Source organism: Sinocyclocheilus anshuiensis, unplaced genomic scaffold, assembly GCF_001515605.1.
Source record: "Sinocyclocheilus anshuiensis isolate Anshui unplaced genomic scaffold, SAMN03320099.WGS_v1.1 scaffold952, whole genome shotgun sequence".
In the NCBI taxonomy this organism is placed as follows: domain Eukaryota; kingdom Metazoa; phylum Chordata; class Actinopteri; order Cypriniformes; family Cyprinidae; genus Sinocyclocheilus; species Sinocyclocheilus anshuiensis.
This window is the reverse complement of record NW_015552656.1, coordinates 433576-454805: the sequence shown is the minus strand read 5'-3', so window position 1 is coordinate 454805 and position 21230 is coordinate 433576. Positions and strand designations below refer to the sequence as shown.

The 21230-nt window shown below is 35.1% G+C and overlaps 2 protein-coding genes across 2 annotated transcripts in view; both read left to right on the top strand.

Annotated features, from left to right (window-relative positions):
• The window catches only part of LOC107667261 (SH3 domain-binding protein 2-like), a 16569-nt gene extending 14603 nt beyond the window's left edge, over positions 1-1966 (top strand). The window contains exons 12-13 of the mRNA XM_016458887.1: positions 671-730; positions 952-1966. Coding sequence (XP_016314373.1) covers positions 671-730; positions 952-1107 — 216 coding nt within the window. The 3' untranslated portion in view covers positions 1108-1966. The remainder of the gene's footprint in view (positions 1-670; positions 731-951) is intronic.
• A 3393-nt stretch (positions 1967-5359) lies between these two features.
• The window catches only part of LOC107667264 (very low-density lipoprotein receptor-like), a 24213-nt gene continuing 8342 nt past the window's right edge, over positions 5360-21230 (top strand). Inside the window, exons 1-7 of the mRNA XM_016458889.1 lie at positions 5360-5719; positions 11372-11491; positions 14585-14707; positions 15703-15825; positions 18534-18905; positions 19205-19327; positions 19647-19769. Coding sequence (XP_016314375.1) covers positions 5653-5719; positions 11372-11491; positions 14585-14707; positions 15703-15825; positions 18534-18905; positions 19205-19327; positions 19647-19769 — 1051 coding nt within the window. The 5' untranslated portion in view covers positions 5360-5652. The remainder of the gene's footprint in view (positions 5720-11371; positions 11492-14584; positions 14708-15702; positions 15826-18533; positions 18906-19204; positions 19328-19646; positions 19770-21230) is intronic.

The following is a 21230-nucleotide window of genomic DNA, read 5'->3' as shown; positions in this document are numbered from 1 at the left end:
AGACCTATACAGACATAATAAATTCAGACATCATTTAACTAAAATTAAAATAAATAACAAATACAAATAATACAAATCAAATGACAGTAGTTTATCAGTAATCCTAAAAAATAACACTGCCAAACACACATGCTAAAAAACAACAACTTACATAGTAAGAAATGCTTATAAAAACTGAAACAGAAGCGAAACAAGTAATAGGAATATATATATATTTATTTTTTTTTATTTTTTTTTTTTCCTGACATTTTATCTTTTAAAAGAACATTTTTTAATTGGGCCCCTATGTTTAGGTTCAGTAATTTCACTTTGAAGACAAAGAAAAGGTTATTAGTTATTGAATGCCTTATTTTCAAAAATGTCCAATGATATGTTCATAGGCCTGATAAAAGCTGGATAATTAAAAAAAAAAAATCTCAGATGGAGGTTTTTGCATCTGAAGTCTTCATATTATTATTATAACAAAAATGACATTATTTTGTAACAAAAATATAAAAAATAATTATATGTAATTTTAGATTTTACTTTCTAAAACTGAAAGATAAATGGCATTCTGTATAGAATATCAATCTCATCTATCTATCTATCTGTTTTTGTTTTGTTTGTTTTTTTTGCAAATGTATCTGTGTATGTTTATACATGTTTGCACTTTTTTCCCTGTTTGACACAGGTGCTGGTTGTTTGGGACTCCGGTATAAACAAAGCCAGAAATTATAGGCTCTTTGAGGAGGTTAGTAGCTATTTTGCTTGGACACTAAATCTACAGTACAGAAGTTTTTACCAAGGCAAGATTTGTACAAAACTCTAACCAATAGTATTTTCAATTCTGCACATAATTTGTCCTGCGCTGTTAATGCTACCGAATATTGAGGAAATGCTACAATAGCACCTTCATTTGTCAGTCCAGATCAAACTCATTCTGTTTTACTCTCTCTTTTTTTACATGTACAGGACCAGCGGGTGTATCTGGAGGCAGATCTGACGTTCCCCACTTTATCTGCCCTTGTTGAAAACTATCACATCAACCCACTGCCGAGCAATAACAACTCAATGCCCAACTACTCCCTCTGCTTACATCTACCGTTCGGCTACGACCCACCCAGGTGACATCGGCCCCCTGTCCCATGCTGAAACACCCACCCACTCACTGCACAGCCGTGCCGGTTCTGGACCAGACTTCTGCTGACAGCGCCACCTGCTGGAGAACGCCTCCCATCACACCTGAGCGCCCAGTCGACTGGATGCCCTCACTAGTTTGATACACTGTGCATATCAATGGATAATTAATCCAGTGAACCAATGAACTGTGTTCATTTAAGTCCAGTGTTCAGACGGGAGTCTTACTATTAAAATTACAAAAATCCAGTGAATTAAACAGTGTTAAATAGCAAATGTGCATTTTAGTACACATACTGTACTGCATATACGTATTAGTATACTGAATGATTGGCATGTAATGTGATCAATCACTGTTTGCATTGTTTATTGGTGTGGTTATCTGGAATAGAGTAAAATATCTAGTTCAATAGAATATTGCACAGAAACCACAGACACTGCTATGCAATGCTTCTTCACTGGAACATAACTCCCAAAGTATATTCTCATGGTTGTTTTTAATTCCAACATAAGAACGCCTGAATGTTATTGCAATATTTCATACTGTAAGTATTATTTTATTGCACAAAATTTGTATTATATTGTACATCATATAAGTCATTTAATAACTGGATGCTATTGTTATGTTTGTACACTGCACACTGTTGTGAGGTGAATTATACACACTTGAAACTAAATGCACAGTGAAAATAAAACGAATTGTTTAGAAATTAAAAAGACCAGATCTTATTTACATATAAGTATAGTGACAAGTTGACAACACAATATGAAATTCTTCTGGACTTTTTCTTAATAAAATGATTCAACCTCAAATCAGTATTCCATACATATGGTTATTTGGTATATATGTATAAATGATCCTATAATTAAATTAAATGCTTTCAGAATAAAAAAAAAAAAGCAGTGAGTGATGAACAAACACATTTTACTGTTTGTATTGTTTCTGTGGAGCACAGCACTGGACCTGTGGCAAATATAATGCTTGAAAATGAAGACAGAACTCTAAATGGCTTCATACTAAGCTAACCTGTTGAATAATTTATGTGAAACCAAATTGAGCAATGCATTAAAGGCTCATAAAGGCTTATTTTACAAATTACATAATTAATGATCCCAAGCCAATATGTTTCCTGTACTATTTTAAGTCCACGGTTATGTATGTAATTCTTTATTAATTCTTAGATATACACTGTACATCCAGAAAGCCATTTTAAAATGGACACGGTCGACTCACAGAGATTTCATATGCAACAGCATGACCATATTAATGTGAGGCTGTTAAATAAATGATTGTAATGGAAGATGATTCCAATTTAGCGTGATTCTTTCTCTTAAGCAAATAGAAACTGAGCTGTAATAGCAGAACTTCCTGCAAAGAGCCTAAATGGGAAGCCGAAAAACAAAATTTTTTGCATGTCAAATAATATACAGGTGCATCTCAATAAATTAGAATGTCGTGGAAAAGTTCAATTATTTCAGTAATTCAACTCAAATTGTGAAACTCGTGTATTAAATAAATTCAATGCACACAGACTGAAGTAGTTTAAGTCTTTGGTTCTTTTAATTGTGATGATTTTGGCTCACATTTAACAAAAACCCATCAATTCACTATCTCAACAAATTAGAATACTTCATAAGACTAATAAAAAAAAACATTTTTAGTGATATCACAATTAAAAGAACCAAAGACTTAAACTACTTCAGTCTGTGTGCATTGAATTTATTTAATACACCAGTTTCACAATTTGAGTTGAATTACTGAAATAAATTAACTTTTCCACGACATTCTAATTTATTGAGATGCACCTGTACACTACCAGTCAAAAGTTTGGATGCAGATTTGATGCTCAAAAAATATTTAAAATTAAAAAACATTTTTGTAGCGACCAAGACACACTACTTTTCAAAAGTTCAGAGTAAGATAAATTAAAAATAAAAATAATAGTAAAATAATGTTTATAATTATTTCTAATGTTTATAATATTTCTACAAATATTTCTATTTCAAATAAATGCTGTTCTTTTGAACTTTCTATTCATCAAAACATCTTTTAAAAAGTACTATAGCTTCCACAAAAATATTAAGCAGCACAACTCTTTTCAGCATTGATAATAATAATAAATGTTTCTTTCAGCAGCAAATCAGTGTATTACAATGATTGATTTCTGAAGGATCATGTGACACTGAGGACTGGAGTGATGATGCTGAAAATTCATCTTTGAGCACAGCAATAAATGACATTTTAACATATATTTACACAGAAAACAGTTCATTTAACTTTAATAATATTTTACAAAATTACTGTTTTTACTGTATTTTGTGATCAAATAAATGCAACCTTGGTGAGCACAACAGACTTCTTTCAAAAACATTTAGAAATTTTAATTCCTAGCTTTTAACCATAAAGTATTTGCATTAGGGCTAACAGTGTTTACATGGCAAGATTTGTATAAATGTAAAACATTTTTAGGATAAATTGACTTATCAAAATAATACAAGAGATCAAAAGTGGTTATTTTAAAAACGCTTTCTTTACAAATAGTGATGATTTCCTTAGCATGCACCACTAATGTAATCATAAAGTTATCACCACATCAGATAAAGATAAAAAGGATATTAATATATCCATATTTTTAAAAGTGTTAATCAGATGTGAGGAGGTGACGATGTAGCCAGAACAAATGAGAAGAGAAGACTCTAAGATGTCAGGGTTGATGATTAATGAACAGGGTAACTATAGTGCTTGCACACGCATCTGTCTGGCTTCTGCGGGGAACATTGATTTGCTCTGAATAAGGGATCAATATGCATGAAAGAGTCCAGTGTGCATTCTGATCTGGGAACAGAAGCCCTCCTGTTCATGTCATCCTGTTTTCAGAAAGACAAACCACCTTGATCTTTGATCACATACTCTTCTCCTCAGATGTTTGATACACTGTCCCTCATGTCTTTACTGTGAGCAAAGTGACCATATCCAGCAGAGTCAAATGAAGCAGAATATCGCATATACTTTAAGAAGTACAGAATTCAGAATGAACCCAGTGGACTGATCCAAAAATTCAGCTGATCCGTCAAAATTTGTCAAAGGAACAGGAATATCATACAAAAATATTATTTTAAAAGATGCATGAAATAAATCTTTACCTAAATATTGGAAGATTTATGCTATTTTAATAGATTTCCATTCAGCCCTGGTTAGGATACATATATATATACTACAGAAATAGACATTTCAAAAGAAATTTGAAGCAAACAGCACATTTGAAACAGATTTTTTATTAATTTAAATGTTTACTGTCACTTTTGATCAGTGTAATGCATCCTGCACTGAATAAAACTATTAATTTCTTTAAAAAAAAGTTTTACTAACCTTAAACTGAATATTTTTTTATGGGCAGTAAAAGAGATGTTGTAATAAAATGTACTTTTTAGCAAAAAGAGTGAATGAATAAAAAAACAAAAAACAAAAAAAACAAACAAACAAATAAATAAATACATACATAAATAAATAAGTGTTATAATTATTATTATTTTCAATATTATACCATGAGAATCAATAGTGTGACAACCAGCCCCAAAGTCTCCCTTTATCTGCCATATATCAAAAATTTAAAGGGGAACGTTCCTCGGTTATGTGAAGTGTCAGAATAATATTGGAACTTGAAACAATGCTTAACCTTTTCAGATTATGAAGTAAAAACTGTGAACCTAACTTATATACAGTAGTTTTCTATGTGAGACGGCAATGTTTTTAGTCACATAGCCCCATGTCATTATTCAAAAGCAAGTGAAACTGCTTTTCTGTTTTGTGCTTTGTCGCTCTTAACCAAATTAAGAACTTCCATCTTCTACAATTAGTGAGCAGTGTTGGGGAAAGTTACTTTTAAAAGTAATGCATTACAATATTGCGTTACTCCATAAAAAAGTAACTAATTACGTTACTTAGTTACTTTTTATGGAAAGTAATGCGTTACTTTACTAGTTACTTGAAAAAAGTAATCTGATTATGTAACTCGCGTTACTTGTAATGCGTTACCCCCAACACTGTTAGTGAGTGATCTTCTTTAACAGTTTAGTATGGTACTGAATGTATAGGATTACCCCTCCACAAATTTTAAACTGACTGAAATTTACACAGACTGAGGAAGATGACTATTTTAGATTTACAGGTTTATTTGTTCCTCATTTGTCTCAAACAGGCAAAGAGAGACTGCACCATATACGTGTACGGCAGATTTAGCGGAAGATGTGGTACAGAAAGGGTTAACAGTGTGTAAATGACATGTTGAAGGAGGAAAAAACACGGCTGTGTTCGGCAGTGGCGCGGTTATTCGCTGCAGGTTCACGCTTTCAGTAAATTAGGACATGGCTTGCGGCTCCGTGTGTGTGTGTGTGTGTGTGTGGAGAGACTGACCGGGGAACTGCCTAAATGAGATAACAGCCCGTGGATCACACCGCTTTCCGTTTGTCCCACGAAGACAGTTCGGCTGTGCTACAATATCAGGGACGAGGCCACAGACAGCACGGCGTTCAGAAATGGTCACGTCTATTCTGGGGCTCCTCATTCTGCCAGTATGTCTTCAGCTGTGTGGATTTTCGCGCGGTGAGTGTTTAGAACGAGGATGGCAACAATGGTTGCCATGGGAAGATCATATAGAACAATGCCGCGTTCTCAGAACGTCTGTGGCTACAGTGTTGCAATCTAATTCTCAGAGCGGATTTCAATTCCTTGAAATAAACTGACCTGCTTGATATCATTCGTGCGTAAATCTGCAGAGGAAAATGCGTTTGACTCGTATAAATGTATAGGCCCTTGCGAATGGCTTCTAGCAATCCACCCTACGTTTAACAGTATTGGTGGTATTATTTTTGAACGCTTTAATTAAATGATACTGCATGATTTCTCCTTTTCGTTTCAAATGTAATCATGTGCGTTTCGAAAGCGTTGAAACAGGTGACTCCGGTTGGAGCGCGTGTGAAACGCGTATGTCAGCCGGTGAACTAGCAGCGGGTCCGCTCGGCCTATTCTACTTTTAAGTGTTGATATGTTATATATGATATTATATACGTGATATACATCATCTAACGTCTAAGCAGTGCGTTAAGAGGACGCGTTCTTGCGTTCAAAAGCAGCTAGACTGAGCGCAATGTAAGGGGGCGTTCACATAGGACGCGTTCTGTCTGAGCTTTTTTGTGTTTGTGTGTTAATTACTACCCCGCGTAAACATTAGGCACGGGAATCGTGAAGAATTTAACGATTCTGATTCATCTGAACGATTCCCGTTTCTGAATTGGCTCAACGATTCTTTTAGATCATTTCAGATTTCAACTGGACAGATGTAAATGCTATTCATTAGGCTTCAGTTTCTAGCTGTATTAATGTATTAAACACATTCATTCAAATATTTCACTGATTACAACAACTCATTGTGCTTAATATTGTCATATGTGCAACTATCACCCATTTCTCACTTACCTTAACCGTTTCTTTTGAGTTCATTTTGAGTCAACTTATTGTTCTAGAGACTGGTTGAGACTAGTTAAAGCAGTAACCACTTCCACTGGTTTTTAATTGACTAAAAAGAATCATTTCATAAGATTTATTCATTCAGGAAATTGTCCAATTTGTATGAATCTTTGAATCTCATCTGTAGCCTACGTTTTTGTATGATCTGCTTACTCCCCAATTTATATGCAGGGGTGGATCTTCATGCTTGATTTCTTCCTATAAAAAAAATCATATTGTTTTATTGGAATCATCATACAAATTTATGTGAAATTGGTACCTTGTAAAATCAACCCGATCTCATGAAAGTGCGTATAAATAGTACGCCAAATAAAAACGAAAACTCGTGGTATTGATACGCAAAAATGGACTTTGCCGTCTATATGCTACGCGATGGGTAGGTTTAGGGTTGTGGGGTAGATGCGTATCATATGCACGCGAAAACTGCGTATTATATGCACGCCAAAGTCCATTTTTGCGTATCCATACCACGGGTTTTCGTTTTTATTTGGCGTACTATTTATACGCATTTTCATGAGACCGGGCTCTGTAAAATACATGTTTTCTAATGCGAAATCACACTACACTGATTGCACTGTTTTTTGATTCTGTAAAAATATCCGTCTCATTGTTGAGAAATCGGACTACACTGATGGTGCTGTGTTTTTAATGAATCATGATTTTTTTTGTGTGTGATTTTTAGTTTGGGATTAAGCATGTTCCATATCTATGCAGGTGACTAATTTAAGTTTTTAAGTCTAGGCTTTAACCGCAAGTACAACAAGATTGGGGTGGCTTAGTGGTTAAAGATGTGGGTTGGTAGCTGAAAGGTTGTTGGTTTAAACCCCAGCAGAGCTAATTCATGACCTGCATGTCTCCATTGTGCCCTTGAGCAAAGTACCTCAGGTTTCTCCAGTGGGGACTGACCGTGTAACGACTGTACTGTATATGCATTAAAAACGTTTGCTAAATGACAGTTTAGAAGTAATTAGAGTTCAGGTGACTGGGAAAGATAAATGGCTTTATCTTGACGAAATACCTCTTATTTTCCTCATATGGTTGATTTTTCATGGGAGTATGTAGTCCTGATGTGAGGAGGGGTTTTGTTTCGAGTCTTAAGGTCAGGCTGCTCCAAACGGTCCAGCGGTGCTTTAGATTAAGGCCCCTTCTGCGTTCTCCGCATCTGTCTGTGATGAAGCAAAGATTAGATATTCTGATGAATCAGAGCTTTGTCTTATGGTAAATGTTTTACTTGCACGCATATGAAAAGAAGGCTTCTGGGCCTTTGGCAAGCTGCAAAGCTCAGTCTCTCCTGGTAGGCTGAAATGTTGCAAGTAGGGATGCACCGATATGAAAATTTTGGCCGATAACGATAATTCTTTATTTTTGAAAGCCAAACGCATTCTATATGAGATAAATCAGATATACATCAAATAAACACAATAATACAACGTACAATTGCACAAAAGGCTGCAAACGAACAGCGCGCATCTGAAGTGTCTCTGAAGGAAATAATGCATTATTTATCGGCTTTAAGATATCGGCCAAATTTTCTTATCGGGCCGATACCGATAACAGAAAAAATGAGCATTTATTGGCCGATACCAATATGGTGGCCGATGTATCATGCATCCCTAGTTGCAAGTGATCTTAACATCTTAAAAGCCAATCTCAGAACTGACGTTTTCTTTAAGGATTGTTTACAGAATGTTGGTGTAGCATTTTGTAAACATCAAAATTACTTTTAAACGTCAAATGGTTTGAATCAGTTGAATTAGTAGCGGGTTTTTTTTGGCGGATGCATTGGCAACTCTGGTGTAAACAGCATACTACTGTCAAAAAACGCTGTCTTACAGTTTAATAGAGCTATAAACTGGTAAAATATGCTTTTATATGCTTTTAGTCCAAAAAAAAAACTTAGTCCAAATTGCTATTGCTATGAGAAAATGTACTGCATGCTGTTTGGTTATATAGGCTATTTATTGTTAATATTATATTTAAAGATGTATAATGATATGTAGACTTTGCTTGTTGAATTGCTTAGGCAAAATGATGAGGTCATATGATAATGTAGCATTCAATCATTTGAAACATTTGTTGAAGTTATGCAGCTGTGACAAGATTCTCAAACACAGTCACGGTCAAGAACAGCTGTCTTGTATGTGCATTATCTGATAACTGTAAGATGCACATTTTAACTCTCATAGCTAGTTCAGATACGTCTGCCATGCTGTTTTGTCATTTTGAGTAGGTTGATAGTGGTACAGATTTAATTAGCATTGATAATGTTCCTGTACCGGCTGGGGACTGTTTTGATTTGACTGAATGGCAGTCATGACATGAGCAGCTGGCTTCGGCTAATGTCATAAGGGGAAAGCGGGTGCCCATGAATGAAGTGACCGCATTGTTTCAAAGGACGGGCAGGACTGGCCCTCCTTCAGAAGAAATGCAGTTCATGTTATTCAGAGGTTTGCAGGTTGTAGTTTTGTTATTTGTGGTGTTTTGATCAGTGATGGCAGTTTGAAAGATGGTGTGAATTTGGACTCATTCCAGATCTAATGTACACTGTAACTGTAGACCTTTAGTCTTGCCAAAAACTATTTTTATCCGATTTGTAGTTAATGCACCCGTTCCAATACCGTTCATACTGTACCCTTTTGATGGCATTTAGTCAGACCTTCCACGGAGGGCAATATAACTACAACTGCTTGGATCACTAGTCAAGCCCTGTACTCTAGTCAGATTATTTTACAAACATGAGCGGTTAGGTCATCTTATCAGAGACGTTTCAAAATGTTTCGGTTGTCAAGGTTTTTGTTGGTATGTTCACAGATTTATCGCACCACTAAGCAGCACTGAACAGAGTTGCAAAAATGTTTGTTTTCAGACAGTTTCATGAATATTATTCTTGAATTTTTGTGACAGTTTTTGCCAAGAAGATGCTGACATGGCTTTAAAAATCTATACTTTTTAAAATGTATGCTACTACTACTGATCCTACTACTACTATTACTACTACTACTACTTTCTGTTATTTACATTTAGTCATTTAGCAGATGCTTTTATCCAAAGCAACTTACAAATGAGGAAAATAGCAGCAATCAAACCAACAAAAGAGCAACAATATGTAAGTGCTGTGACAAGTCCCGGATAGTCTAACACAGCACATGTAGGAAGGTTTAATATTATTATTATTATTATTATTATTATTATAAACAAAAAGAAAACAAGTAGACAGAATAGAAGAAAAATAGAAAATGCTACTGTTAGAGCAGTACATTTTTTCCCTGATAAATAAAAAGAAAACAAGTACTGTAGATAATAGAAATAGAGAACGCTAGTGTTAGAGGGTCATTTTTTATAATAAATAAAAATTAAATAGAATAGAAATAGAATAGAGAACGCTAGTGTTAGAGGGTCATTTTTATAATGAATAAAAATAAAAATAAATGGAATAGAAATAGAATCGAGAACACTAGTGTTAGTAATTTTTTATAATAAATAAAAAGTAAATAGAATAGAAATAGAATAGAGAACACTGGTGTTAGTCATTTTTATAATAAATAAAAAGTAAATAGAATAGAAATAGAATAGAGAACACTGGTGTTAGTCATTTTTATAATAAATAAAAAGAAAACAAGTAGATAGAATAGAGAACGCTAGTGTTAGAGGGTCATTTTTATAATAAATAGAAAGTAAATAGAATGGAAATAGAATAGAGAATGCTAGTGTTAGTCATTTTTATAATAAATAAAAAGAAAACAAGTAGATAGAATAGAGAACGCTAGTGTTAGAGGGTCATTTTTATAATAAATAGAAAGTAAATAGAATGGAAATAGAATAGAGAATGCTAGTGTTAGTCATTTTTATAATAAATAAAAAGAAAACAAGTAGATAGAATAGACAAAGAATAGAGAATGCTGGTGTTAGTGGGTCATTTTTTTTATAATAAATAAAGCAAAGTTAATAGAATAGAAATAGAATAGAGAGTGCTAGTGTTAGAAGGTGATGTTTTTCTTTATAATTAAAACAAAGTAAACTAGTAGATAGTATGGAAAAAGAACAGAGAACGCTAGTGTACACAATACACAGAATTAGTTATATATGCAAAATTGTATAAAAATGGTTGAAAGGCTTTCTAGGTTTTTTGTTTTGTTTTTGTTTTTAGGTTTTTTTTTTTTTTTTTAAGGATCACATCAGTTTTATTGGTAAAAGGCCAAATGATGGAAACAAGTTGGATAAATTTCACAAATTTTATTTTATTTTTTTAATTTTATTTTTTAAACCTCATTTTCATATATCGATAACAGAACAGCGCAAAAAGTGAATGGTAGCTTAGTGTAATTTTTCCCGTAGTTCCAGTCAGTTTCATGACATTTACGGCTCAAGTCACTGGCTGCAGAATGGAGCACCCATGACCAAAGATTATGGATTTCTCTGCACATTAATCTGGAATGGGAGCACTACACTACCTTTGAAACGGTTAAAAACCGTATCTTTTTCCTCATGCAGGATTAAGTGTGGCGACAGTAGTCTATGATAGCATTGTAAATGTTTTATTCACGTAGTATATCACTCAATTTACAAAAAACGAACAAAAACTTGACAAATTCCAATGTAACCAATATCACGCTTCTATATGGGACAACATTTTCTGTACAAAACTCAGTATTGGGGAAAATTTGTCCAGTTTCGTGCATCAAGTCTGACTGTAACAAGCCACTGACGCCACCTCTTTCTGCCTCACAGGCTCCCGAACAGAATGTGAGCAGTCTCAGTTCCAGTGTGGGAACGGCCGGTGCATCCCGTCTGTGTGGCAGTGCGACGGCGACCTGGACTGCTCGGACGGGAGCGACGAGACGTCCTGCGGTGAGTCTGTGTGCACTGGTGTGTATGAGAGCTCAAAGCAAGTCATCTGAGAATTACATCAGCTCAGCGGCACAACATCCGTCATTGTTCTGATGTGTGGGCGTTTTTGTCTTGATGCTCGCCAGAATAGCCACACCTACCAGCCAGTGTGTGATTTCCCTGATCCGCAGTTAAACTAGTCCTGATCTCCAGAGCTGATGTAACTCTTGGGTAATCTGTCATAATGGAGGCAGAAACAGATTGGCTTGCAGTTTGGACTAAGCACAGCGAAATTAAAATATTGATGAGGGACAGTTGCTTGCTTGCCACTCGTTCATAGTATGACTGAACACCAAGTGGGTTTATATGTAAAGATTTTCCCACCTAGGTGATCTATAATGTTCATCTGTGTGCTAACTGGGTCATTGATGCGAGAGAAATTACAGATGGGGGCCGGCACAGATAAAATCTTTTTTTGGATCCTAGTGTTCCCATTTAGGCCTCTTCACCTTTTACTCAGAGGCGTTTTCTCTGAGAAGCCAGTACCTCCTTATAACTCTAGAATAAAATAAATGACAGAACAAAAAAACATTTTGAAATATGAACTAATTTAGTATGTTAATCACTATTTTTCCAACAGCAACACGTCTTTTGCTTCTCTTGAGGTGAATGTATACTTGTGTTTTTGTCCCTCATTCAATGTACAGTTTCAAATTACAAAAGAGAATGTGAATTGCAATATGCACCCTATTTGAATTGAAAACATACAGTAAATATATTTTTGTATTTTTATATAATTCGATATGATTTCATTAGCATTATTATTGCACATTATATTTACAATTTTATATAAGTTAACTCTTATGCTCATCAAGGCTGCATTTATTTGATTTAAAATACAGTAAAAACATTAAATATTATTATAATTAAAAATAGTCTATTTTAATATTTAAACATGTATTCCTGTGATGGCAAAGCTGAATTTTCAGCATCATTACTCCAGTCTTCGGAGTCACATGATCCTTCAGAAATCATTCTAATATGCTGCTTAATTTTTTATCACTTATTATTGGTGCTTAATTATTAATAATTGATAATGATTCAATGTTAAACAGTTTTTTTCTGCTTATGCAGCAAAATGCAGAAATTTCAGGATTTGAGTAGAAATGTGTATATTTATTTGAAAGAGAAATATTGTGTAAAATTATAAATGTATTTATTGTCAATCAATTAAATTTTATTGTTTATCTATCTATCTATCTATCATCTATCTATCTATCTATCTATCTATCTATCTATCTATCTATCTATCTATCTCCAAGCTAATGCTAATCACATGCTAATGTATCACAGTTTCCATATAAATATTAAGCAGTAAAAATGATCTGAAGGATCACAGGTAATACATCTTTCTTGAGCAGCAAATTTAAAGATTTTATGAAAAAGATTTTATGCATAAGTTTCTTGTTGGCTGTATGGATAAATATTGTACCACAAACCTTTAACCTGGAAAATATGTGATAATCAAATGCGATTGGAACATGCATTTACATTGGACATAAAAATAAAGCCCAAAACAAAGAATGTGCTTTGCCTCCATTGAAGCAATGGTCCAGCAGCTCTGTACTGTATCCCAGCAGTGGCTCTGTGTTGAGAATGTCAGCCTCTCCGTTTGCACTGCTCCGTCTCCTATTGCCATGCAGTCCACAGGAGGCCTCCTGCTCCGAGTATGCACTTGTGCTGTGAGAGGACATGAAGAGACTGTGAATGTGTCTGAGACGGGAGGGAGCTGCTCTTTACCTCATACTGTAGGATTCAAAAGCCCCCGTCTTAAAGCGCCTCTCTAGGATTGAAGTGTTTTCTTTTAAATCAATATCCAGTGCTGAATTAAGCAAAAATGTGCAGGCCTGTGGTGCAGTGCTGGTTTTTGTTGACCACATTCAAATACTTTGAAATGTTGACGAGTGACAGAAGGACCCAGCAGAGATGCAGACAGGTTATTGCTTTTACTTCTAAGAGATATGAGCAAAATTAGGAACTGACATTATGCGGTAGTGCATGTCTCTAGCCTTAAGTGTGTGTGTGAACACATCAAGGTTCATAAAGGCAGCATTTGTTTGATCTTGATACAAAATATTGAAATAATATTACAATTTAAAATAACTGTTGTCTTTTGTAATATATATTAAAATGTAATTTATTCCTGTGATGCAAAGCTGTATTTTCAGCATCATTACGTCAGTGTCACAAGATCCTTCAGAAATCATTCTATTGTGATGATTTGCTGCTCAAGAAGCATTACTTATTATTAGCAATGTTGAAAACAGTTGTACTTATTATTTTAGTAGAAACTGTATTTATTTATTTATTTGTTTATTTTTAGTAGTAAGTTCAAAAGAGCAGTTTTTATTTTAAATATTCTTTTAAACCATGCCGATGTTTTTTACTATCTCTTTTGGTCAATTTAATATGTCCTTGCTAAATTTTATTATTATTTATTAATTTATTTAAAAAAAAATCTTAATGACTTTTGGTCAGATTAATGTGTGTTATTTCACTTCTTTCATTTTGATCAGTTCAAGTATAAATTAAGTATTATTTTCTTTGAAAAAAGTTGTCTTTTGACTGAATGAATGAGTTTAATTCATTTTGTCAAGTATTTGTATTTATTAAAAAAATGAATAATTAATACTTGCAATACTTAATACAACAATATATTTTCACAAGTTTATTTTATTTGATTGTTGTATGTATTTATTTTATTTATTTTTTGTTTCACACAAGAAAGTTACACTGCGGCAGTGAGTAAATTGCACAGTTTTCTGAACCACTATTTCAAGCAGCATAGGACCTAAATCTAAAGAGTTCCTGAAATAGTTCCACGTTGCAATTGCACATTGCCTCTTAAGTGGTCAAATTATGTGCCAAAGTCTAAGATTTGCATTTCAGACTCCTAAACAGCCTTTGTAAATCTCCGCTTGGATACCTAGGGGTCATTAGCAAGCATTTCAAGTACTCTTGAGCAGACATTCTTATGCATTGTTTGTTTTTAATTCCTCTTGAGCCTATGCTAATATCTACTGAAGCATAGGTTTTATAACATGTCCGTTTCAGTGAGGAAGACCTGTGCCGAGGTGGACTACGTCTGCCGCAGTGGCCAGTGTATTCCCAAGAGATGGCAGTGCGATGGGGAACCAGACTGTGAGGATGGCTCAGACGAGAGCATCGAAATGTGCCGTGAGTCCGATTTCATCTTTAACACACCATATTTATTCAGCGGTACCATGGCTTTGTGTTCGCTGCATGAACTCTGTAAAGTGGGCTGTAAATCCCAAGTTACCTTCAAGACTTGACCATACAATTTCCTGTTAATTTTCAACTTGCGCGAGAGTCTTTTATCTCAAATGTGGGTTATATTTAGATCCACCCCTGTGTGTTAGTTCTTCATGACATCCATCATAAAAGCGCACAGATATTGTTTTTTTGCAGAAAACTAAAGATTAGAGTTTAATGGTGTGTGGCACTTGTTACAACAGGGCCTATTGGTTTATTAAAGTACAGTGAAGGTACATTCTATACAGTCCAGCGCAGAATCATCGGTGTACGTGCAGTTATGCGTGGCAGCTCTCTATATCAAGTCTTGTTTGACCAGCTGTTGGAAAGGACCAACAATGTGTGTGTGTTCGTGAGCATTTGCACACGGGTGGCTATAAACGCACCAGTGCTCTTTCGCTTTAAGCTCAATATTTCCATCTAGACACCGGATTAGCTTTTGATTTGGTCGTTTATGGTCGAGGATGTTAAATATCAAAGGTTTCATGGATTACGCAACAGACCTATAGCACCGTTCCTCCTTTGTTACATTTCCCGTTGTGTTTATGAGCCACCCGCCAGCGTCTTGGGAGTGTAGCCAAAGAGGTGAATGTTTCAACCTAATTGTTCACGCCAGTCTAAAGGTTGATTCTATGTGAAGGTTTACACCCATGTTTCATGCTGTAAAACAATGTTTGTTTATACCAAGCCTGGGTTATTTCACCAAATATGACATGTGAAAGCTCATTCTGGGGAACTCCGATATAATTCAAGATCCAAATTCCAGGATTACGCTTGTAAGCATGCTTTGGTTCACCGAATAGTTTGTAGAGTTGTGAAATCTGATGATTAAGGTGAATGAAGTCGTATGGTCCTGACTGTTTTTGAAGTTGTATGGTCCTGACGGGCTTTTCTCTCAGACATGAGGACCTGCCGAGTGAACGAGTTCAGCTGTGGCGTCGGCTCTACGCAGTGCATTCCGGTCTTCTGGAAGTGTGATGGTGAGAAAGACTGCGACAACGGAGAGGACGAGATTAATTGTGGTGAGTCACTAGACACCGTTCCCGTTTCGCTCGTCTCATCTCCTGATTCTTTGCATGTAAAGGCAGTAATTGGAAATGAGTCACTGAGATCCAAAGTGAAACTTTTCAGAAAAATCACAATTTTTACTCAAAGGTTTTGTTTTTTCGTTTTTTTTTTCAGTTGTTTCTTTGAAGCTCTGTTTGAATTAGGCTAGAATAGGTCAATTCAATAAAATACATCTGTGTTTTAGTCCTGAACAAAAGAATAATATACTCGTGTGCACTCTAAAGTTGCTTAAACTATGCTCAAATATGCTGAGAGACACACAGAAACATCTAAAAAGTGAGAGATTTCAGTCATTTTCAACATTCCTTGTAATTCTTCCCAGACAAAGTATGTCAAATATGTAAATGTGTAGTAATTAATATATACAATTAATGTGCAAAAAATATGCATAAAGTTTATTTTATTAATTTATGCATTGGAAGTTGTATGGTCCTGACGGGCTTTTCTCTCAGACATGAGGACCTGCCGAGTGAACGAGTTCAGCTGTGGCGTCGGCTCTACGCAGTGCATTCCGGTCTTCTGGAAGTGTGATGGTGAGAAAGACTGCGACAACGGAGAGGACGAGATTAATTGTGGTGAGTCACTAGACACCGTTCCCGTTTCGCTCGTCTCATCTCCTGATTCTTTGCATGTAAAGGCAGTAATTGGAAATGAGTCACTGAGATCCAAAGTGAAACTTTTCAGAAAAATCAAAATTTTTTACTCAAAGGTTTTTTTTTCATTTTTTTTTTCAGTTGTTTCTTTGAAGCTCTGTTTGAATTAGGCTAGAATAGGTCAATTCAATAAAATACATCTGTGTTTTAGTCCTGAACAAAAGAATAATATACTCGTGTGCACTCTAAAGTTGCTTAAACTATGCTCAAATATGCTGAGAGACACACAGAAACATCTAAAAAGTGAGAGATTTCAGTCATTTTCAACATTCCTTGTAATTCTTCCCAGACAAAGTATGTCAAATATGTAAATGTGTAGTAATTAATATATACAATTAATGTGCAAAAAATATGCATAAAGTTTCTTTTATTCATTTATGCATTGTAATACCATTATTTATTCTAATGCATATTATTTGTTTTAATACCACTTTTGGAAAGTGTTTTATTGACCAAATAAAATAAAAAAAAAGTACATGAAATATGCATAAAATATACATAAAAGTAATATATACATAGAATTAATTTTTCATTTAAGAATAATATACTCGTGTGCACTCTAAAGTTGCTTAAACTATGCTCAAATATGCTGAGAGACACACAGAAACATCTAAAAAGTGAGAGATTTCAGTCATTTTCAACATTCCTTGTAATTCTTCCCAGACAAAGTATGTCAAATATGTAAATGTGTAGTAATTAATATATACAATTAATGTGCAAAAAATATGCATAAAGTTTCTTTTATTCATTTATGCATTGTAATACCATTATTTATTCTATTGCATATTATTTGTTTTAATACCACTTTTGGAAAGTGTTTTATTGACCAAATAAAATAAAAAAAAAAGTACATGAAATATGCATAAAGTATACATAAAAGTAATATATACATAGAATTAATTTTTCATTCATTCATTCATTCTAATAACTTATTTATTCTAATAAATATTATTTGTTCTAATACCACTTTTGGGAAGTGTTTTATTGAAGAAATAAAATGTACATAAAGTATACATAAAATTAAAATATACATAGAATTATTTTGTATGCAATATTCAAATATTTGTTAATATTTGTAATCATTTTAGCTTAAGTTGATGTTTTAATCATTTATTTAGTTTTTCATGTTTCTATGTAGCTTTATTTCAGTTTACTTAAACCTATAAACATAAACTCATTTTCCTAAGTTACCTTTTTTATCTAATTTATTTCATCTTAATTTCAAGTTGATGCTGAGATATTTTAAGTTTTCGTTTATAACACTGATTCAGATAATAAGATAAGTAGACAGTTGTTGAGGTAAATTGAGGCCTACTTAAAGGGATAGCTCACCCAAAAATGAAAATTACCCCATGATTTACTCACCCTCAAGCCATCCTAGGTGTATATGACATTCTTCTTTCAGACGAATCCAATCGGAGTTATATTAAATAATGTCCAGGCTAATCCATGCTTTATAATGGGAGTGGATGGTAGCCCAAAATTTGAAGTCCAAAAAATTTAACCAATCCATTATAAAAGAAGTGCTACGTCATTTGCTGGATGCCACTCTCTCATGAACGCGCGTACAACAGTTAGTGGAAGTTAGAGATTAAGGTTTATAAAGTTGTAAATATGGATATTTTTCTTACACAAACGCATCGCGTCGCTTCAGAAGGACTTTATTAACCCCCCGGAGCCGTGTGGACTTCTTTTATAATGGATTGGTTAAATTTTTTGGACTTCAAATTTTGGGCTACCATCCACTCCCATTATAAAGCATGGATTAGCCTGGACATTATTTAATATAACTCCGATTGTATTCGTCTGAAAGAAGAATGTCATATACACCTAGGATGGCTTGAGGGTGAGTAAATCATGGGGTAATGTTCAGTTTTGGGTGAACTGTCCCTTTAAAGCTGTATTTTCTAGATATTTACCTATGTCCACATTATTATTCTGAAATCCTGAAGCATTTGTTGATCCCTTTGACGGCCACTTAAGATGTTTTCCTGTGTCGTCTTATTTAGGTAACATTACATGCGCTCCTCTGGAGTTCACCTGTGCCAGTGGTCGCTGTGTTTCTCGTAATTTCGTCTGTAATGGTGAGGACGACTGCGGGGACGGCAGCGACGAACAGGACTGTGCTCCTTCCTCCTGCGGCCCAAGTGAAGTCCCTTGTGGGAATAATACCTGCATTCCTAGGAGCTGGCTGTGCGATGACGATGTGGACTGCCAGGACCAATCAGATGAGTCGCCGGAGCGTTGCGGCCGCAACCCCACACCGCCGGCTAAGTGTTCGCCCAGTGAGATGCAGTGCAGCTCTGGGGAATGCATACACAGGAAGTGGCGCTGTGATGGGGATCCAGACTGCAAGGACGGCAGCGACGAGAAAAACTGCTGTAAGTGTGGGTTTTGTTTTTTGTCATATATGGCTGGAATATATTGTCATGGAAACATCACCTTTTGTTTTCTGCATATTTTAGCTTTTTTTCAAATCTATTTCAGCCTTGTATTCTAAGTGTTGTTCAAACAGGATGTTTTGTTTTATGCATATTTTAGCTTATGATATTTTATTATTTATTTTTTGAGTTTTCTTCTGGAATATATTGTCATGGAAACAGCACCTTTGTTTTCTGCATGTTTTGTTCTCTGGTTTTTGGATAACTAACTGGTCTCTGTTTGTCCATGTCATTTCCAGCTGCCCGTACCTGCAGACCCGACCAGTTCAAGTGCGATGACGGCAGCTGTATCCATGGCAGCCGACAGTGCAATGGCTTCCGAGATTGTGCAGACGGCACAGATGAAGTCAACTGCAAAAACTGTGAGTCCGTTAAACTGGAAAAACATTTTCTCAGAATACTCTACCTGGAAAAGTAACAAATATCCTTAAAATCCAAGAAAGATTTTAATAGTACTATTAACAGGCCAGTAACATGCAAGATTATGATGTAGGCAGAATAGGAAAGTAGACAGTGGTATATAATGTAATTTAATAATATTTTAGAATTTATTCACCAGCATAAAACGTGAAGCAAACACTGCACCAAATATTGAATTAGTATTGTTTTTTTGACTAGCTCACATCATAGGGTTTTTGTTTTTTAATGGACTGAAATTACTCTCCTTGTCTCTTTGCTCAGTAACTCAGTGTAAAGGTCTTGACCAGTTCAAGTGTCGGAGTGGAGAGTGTATTGAGATGAGTAAAGTGTGTAATAAGGTCCGTGACTGTCCTGACTGGAGTGATGAACCCATCAAAGAGTGCAGTAAGTACAAGTGTTTTGCTGTTCTTTTCATTACGCATTCTGACATCTTCTATATAAATTTGAAAATGTCTAAAAAGGTCTATCAGTGCACGCATAGCTTTGAACAAAATATCTTGTATGTGTCAGGAAAATTTTTAATGTGGGTTATTCTTAGAACTGTGTAATTGCTCTGCTGGTTTCACCTAACAGAATTACTTAATTACTGTTTTTAGAGTTTCACTGATATTTGACATAATTGCCAACTTCCCCTAATGTCAGAATTAGCAAATTATAAAGTCTAACAATTATGACTTGAGTTTGAAGTATTTAAAAAAAAAAAAAAGCCTAGGTTTTTAACTCTGCATAACTGAATTGCACGATCAGTTCTTTTAAGTTGTCCTTTCAATCTAAAGGCTGCTTAAAGATGATTAAATGGATACAAAAAGAAAAACCAATCATAGGTTCCATGCAAATAAACAATTCAATGCACAAAACAATCACAATTCAGTAAAATGACCTCAGCAAGCATTGTAAATGTAGGTCAATGAGACATTTTTCAGACTTTGGTCTAAGAACAGTGTTCTTGAAATGGTTTCATTTGTGTGTAGTGCTCCGACTTGCTTAAATGCAGACTAAAGCATCATGAGTGCATCAAGAGGGAGAACCTGCAGTATAATTAGTTCACACAGTATCAGTAGTCTGTTAGACAGGGTTGTTGAGTCTGAAAGTTTGAGTAAATTGTTTCAAGCTGTCTGTTTTGACCTGAATGCTGCTTAAACGGTTCCAGATGTTAGGGGTGTGAACGGACCATTGGATGGGTAAGAGAGATGCTGTACAGGAATTCAGGGTCATTTTAGCTCTTAAGAATGGTTTCTCAACACATTTAGGATGTTTTCACACTTGAGTCTTCTTTAAAAGACCCTTGTTATAGACCACAATGTGAATCAAGTGGAAAAAATGTTGTATTCTCTAGGGTTAAATTGATAGTTCACCCAGAAATGAAAAGTTCATTTTCTTTGTCATTCCAAACCAATATGACTTTTCTCTGTGGAACAAGAAAACAACCGATATTTTGAGAAATGTCCCATACAATGGAAGCCGAAAATTTAGTTATCAGGATGTTTCTATGCATCGTGTTCGGTTGCAGACTTACTGTCCGAGTCACTTGTGCTGTTTGTAAATCAAGTTTGAAAAGACCTCCGAAGCAGAACGGATCAGAACTTCTGCTGTTGTGTTTTATTCAATGAGACCCTTTAGTGATATTGTCTTGTCATATGTCAGGGTTGCATTTATTAGTTGGACTTTTAAACTACTAAGTTTACTTCACGGAAGTTACTCCCTTCATGGTGTGCAGCATCAGCGGTCTGATGGCCAACTGGTGGTTACATTCTGCACAACTGATTTCGACACCATTTTTGACAATGCTTCAGTTTCTGTTAGCCTCTGGGCTTGAAAAACGCTCCCCCCCCCCCCCCCCCACAC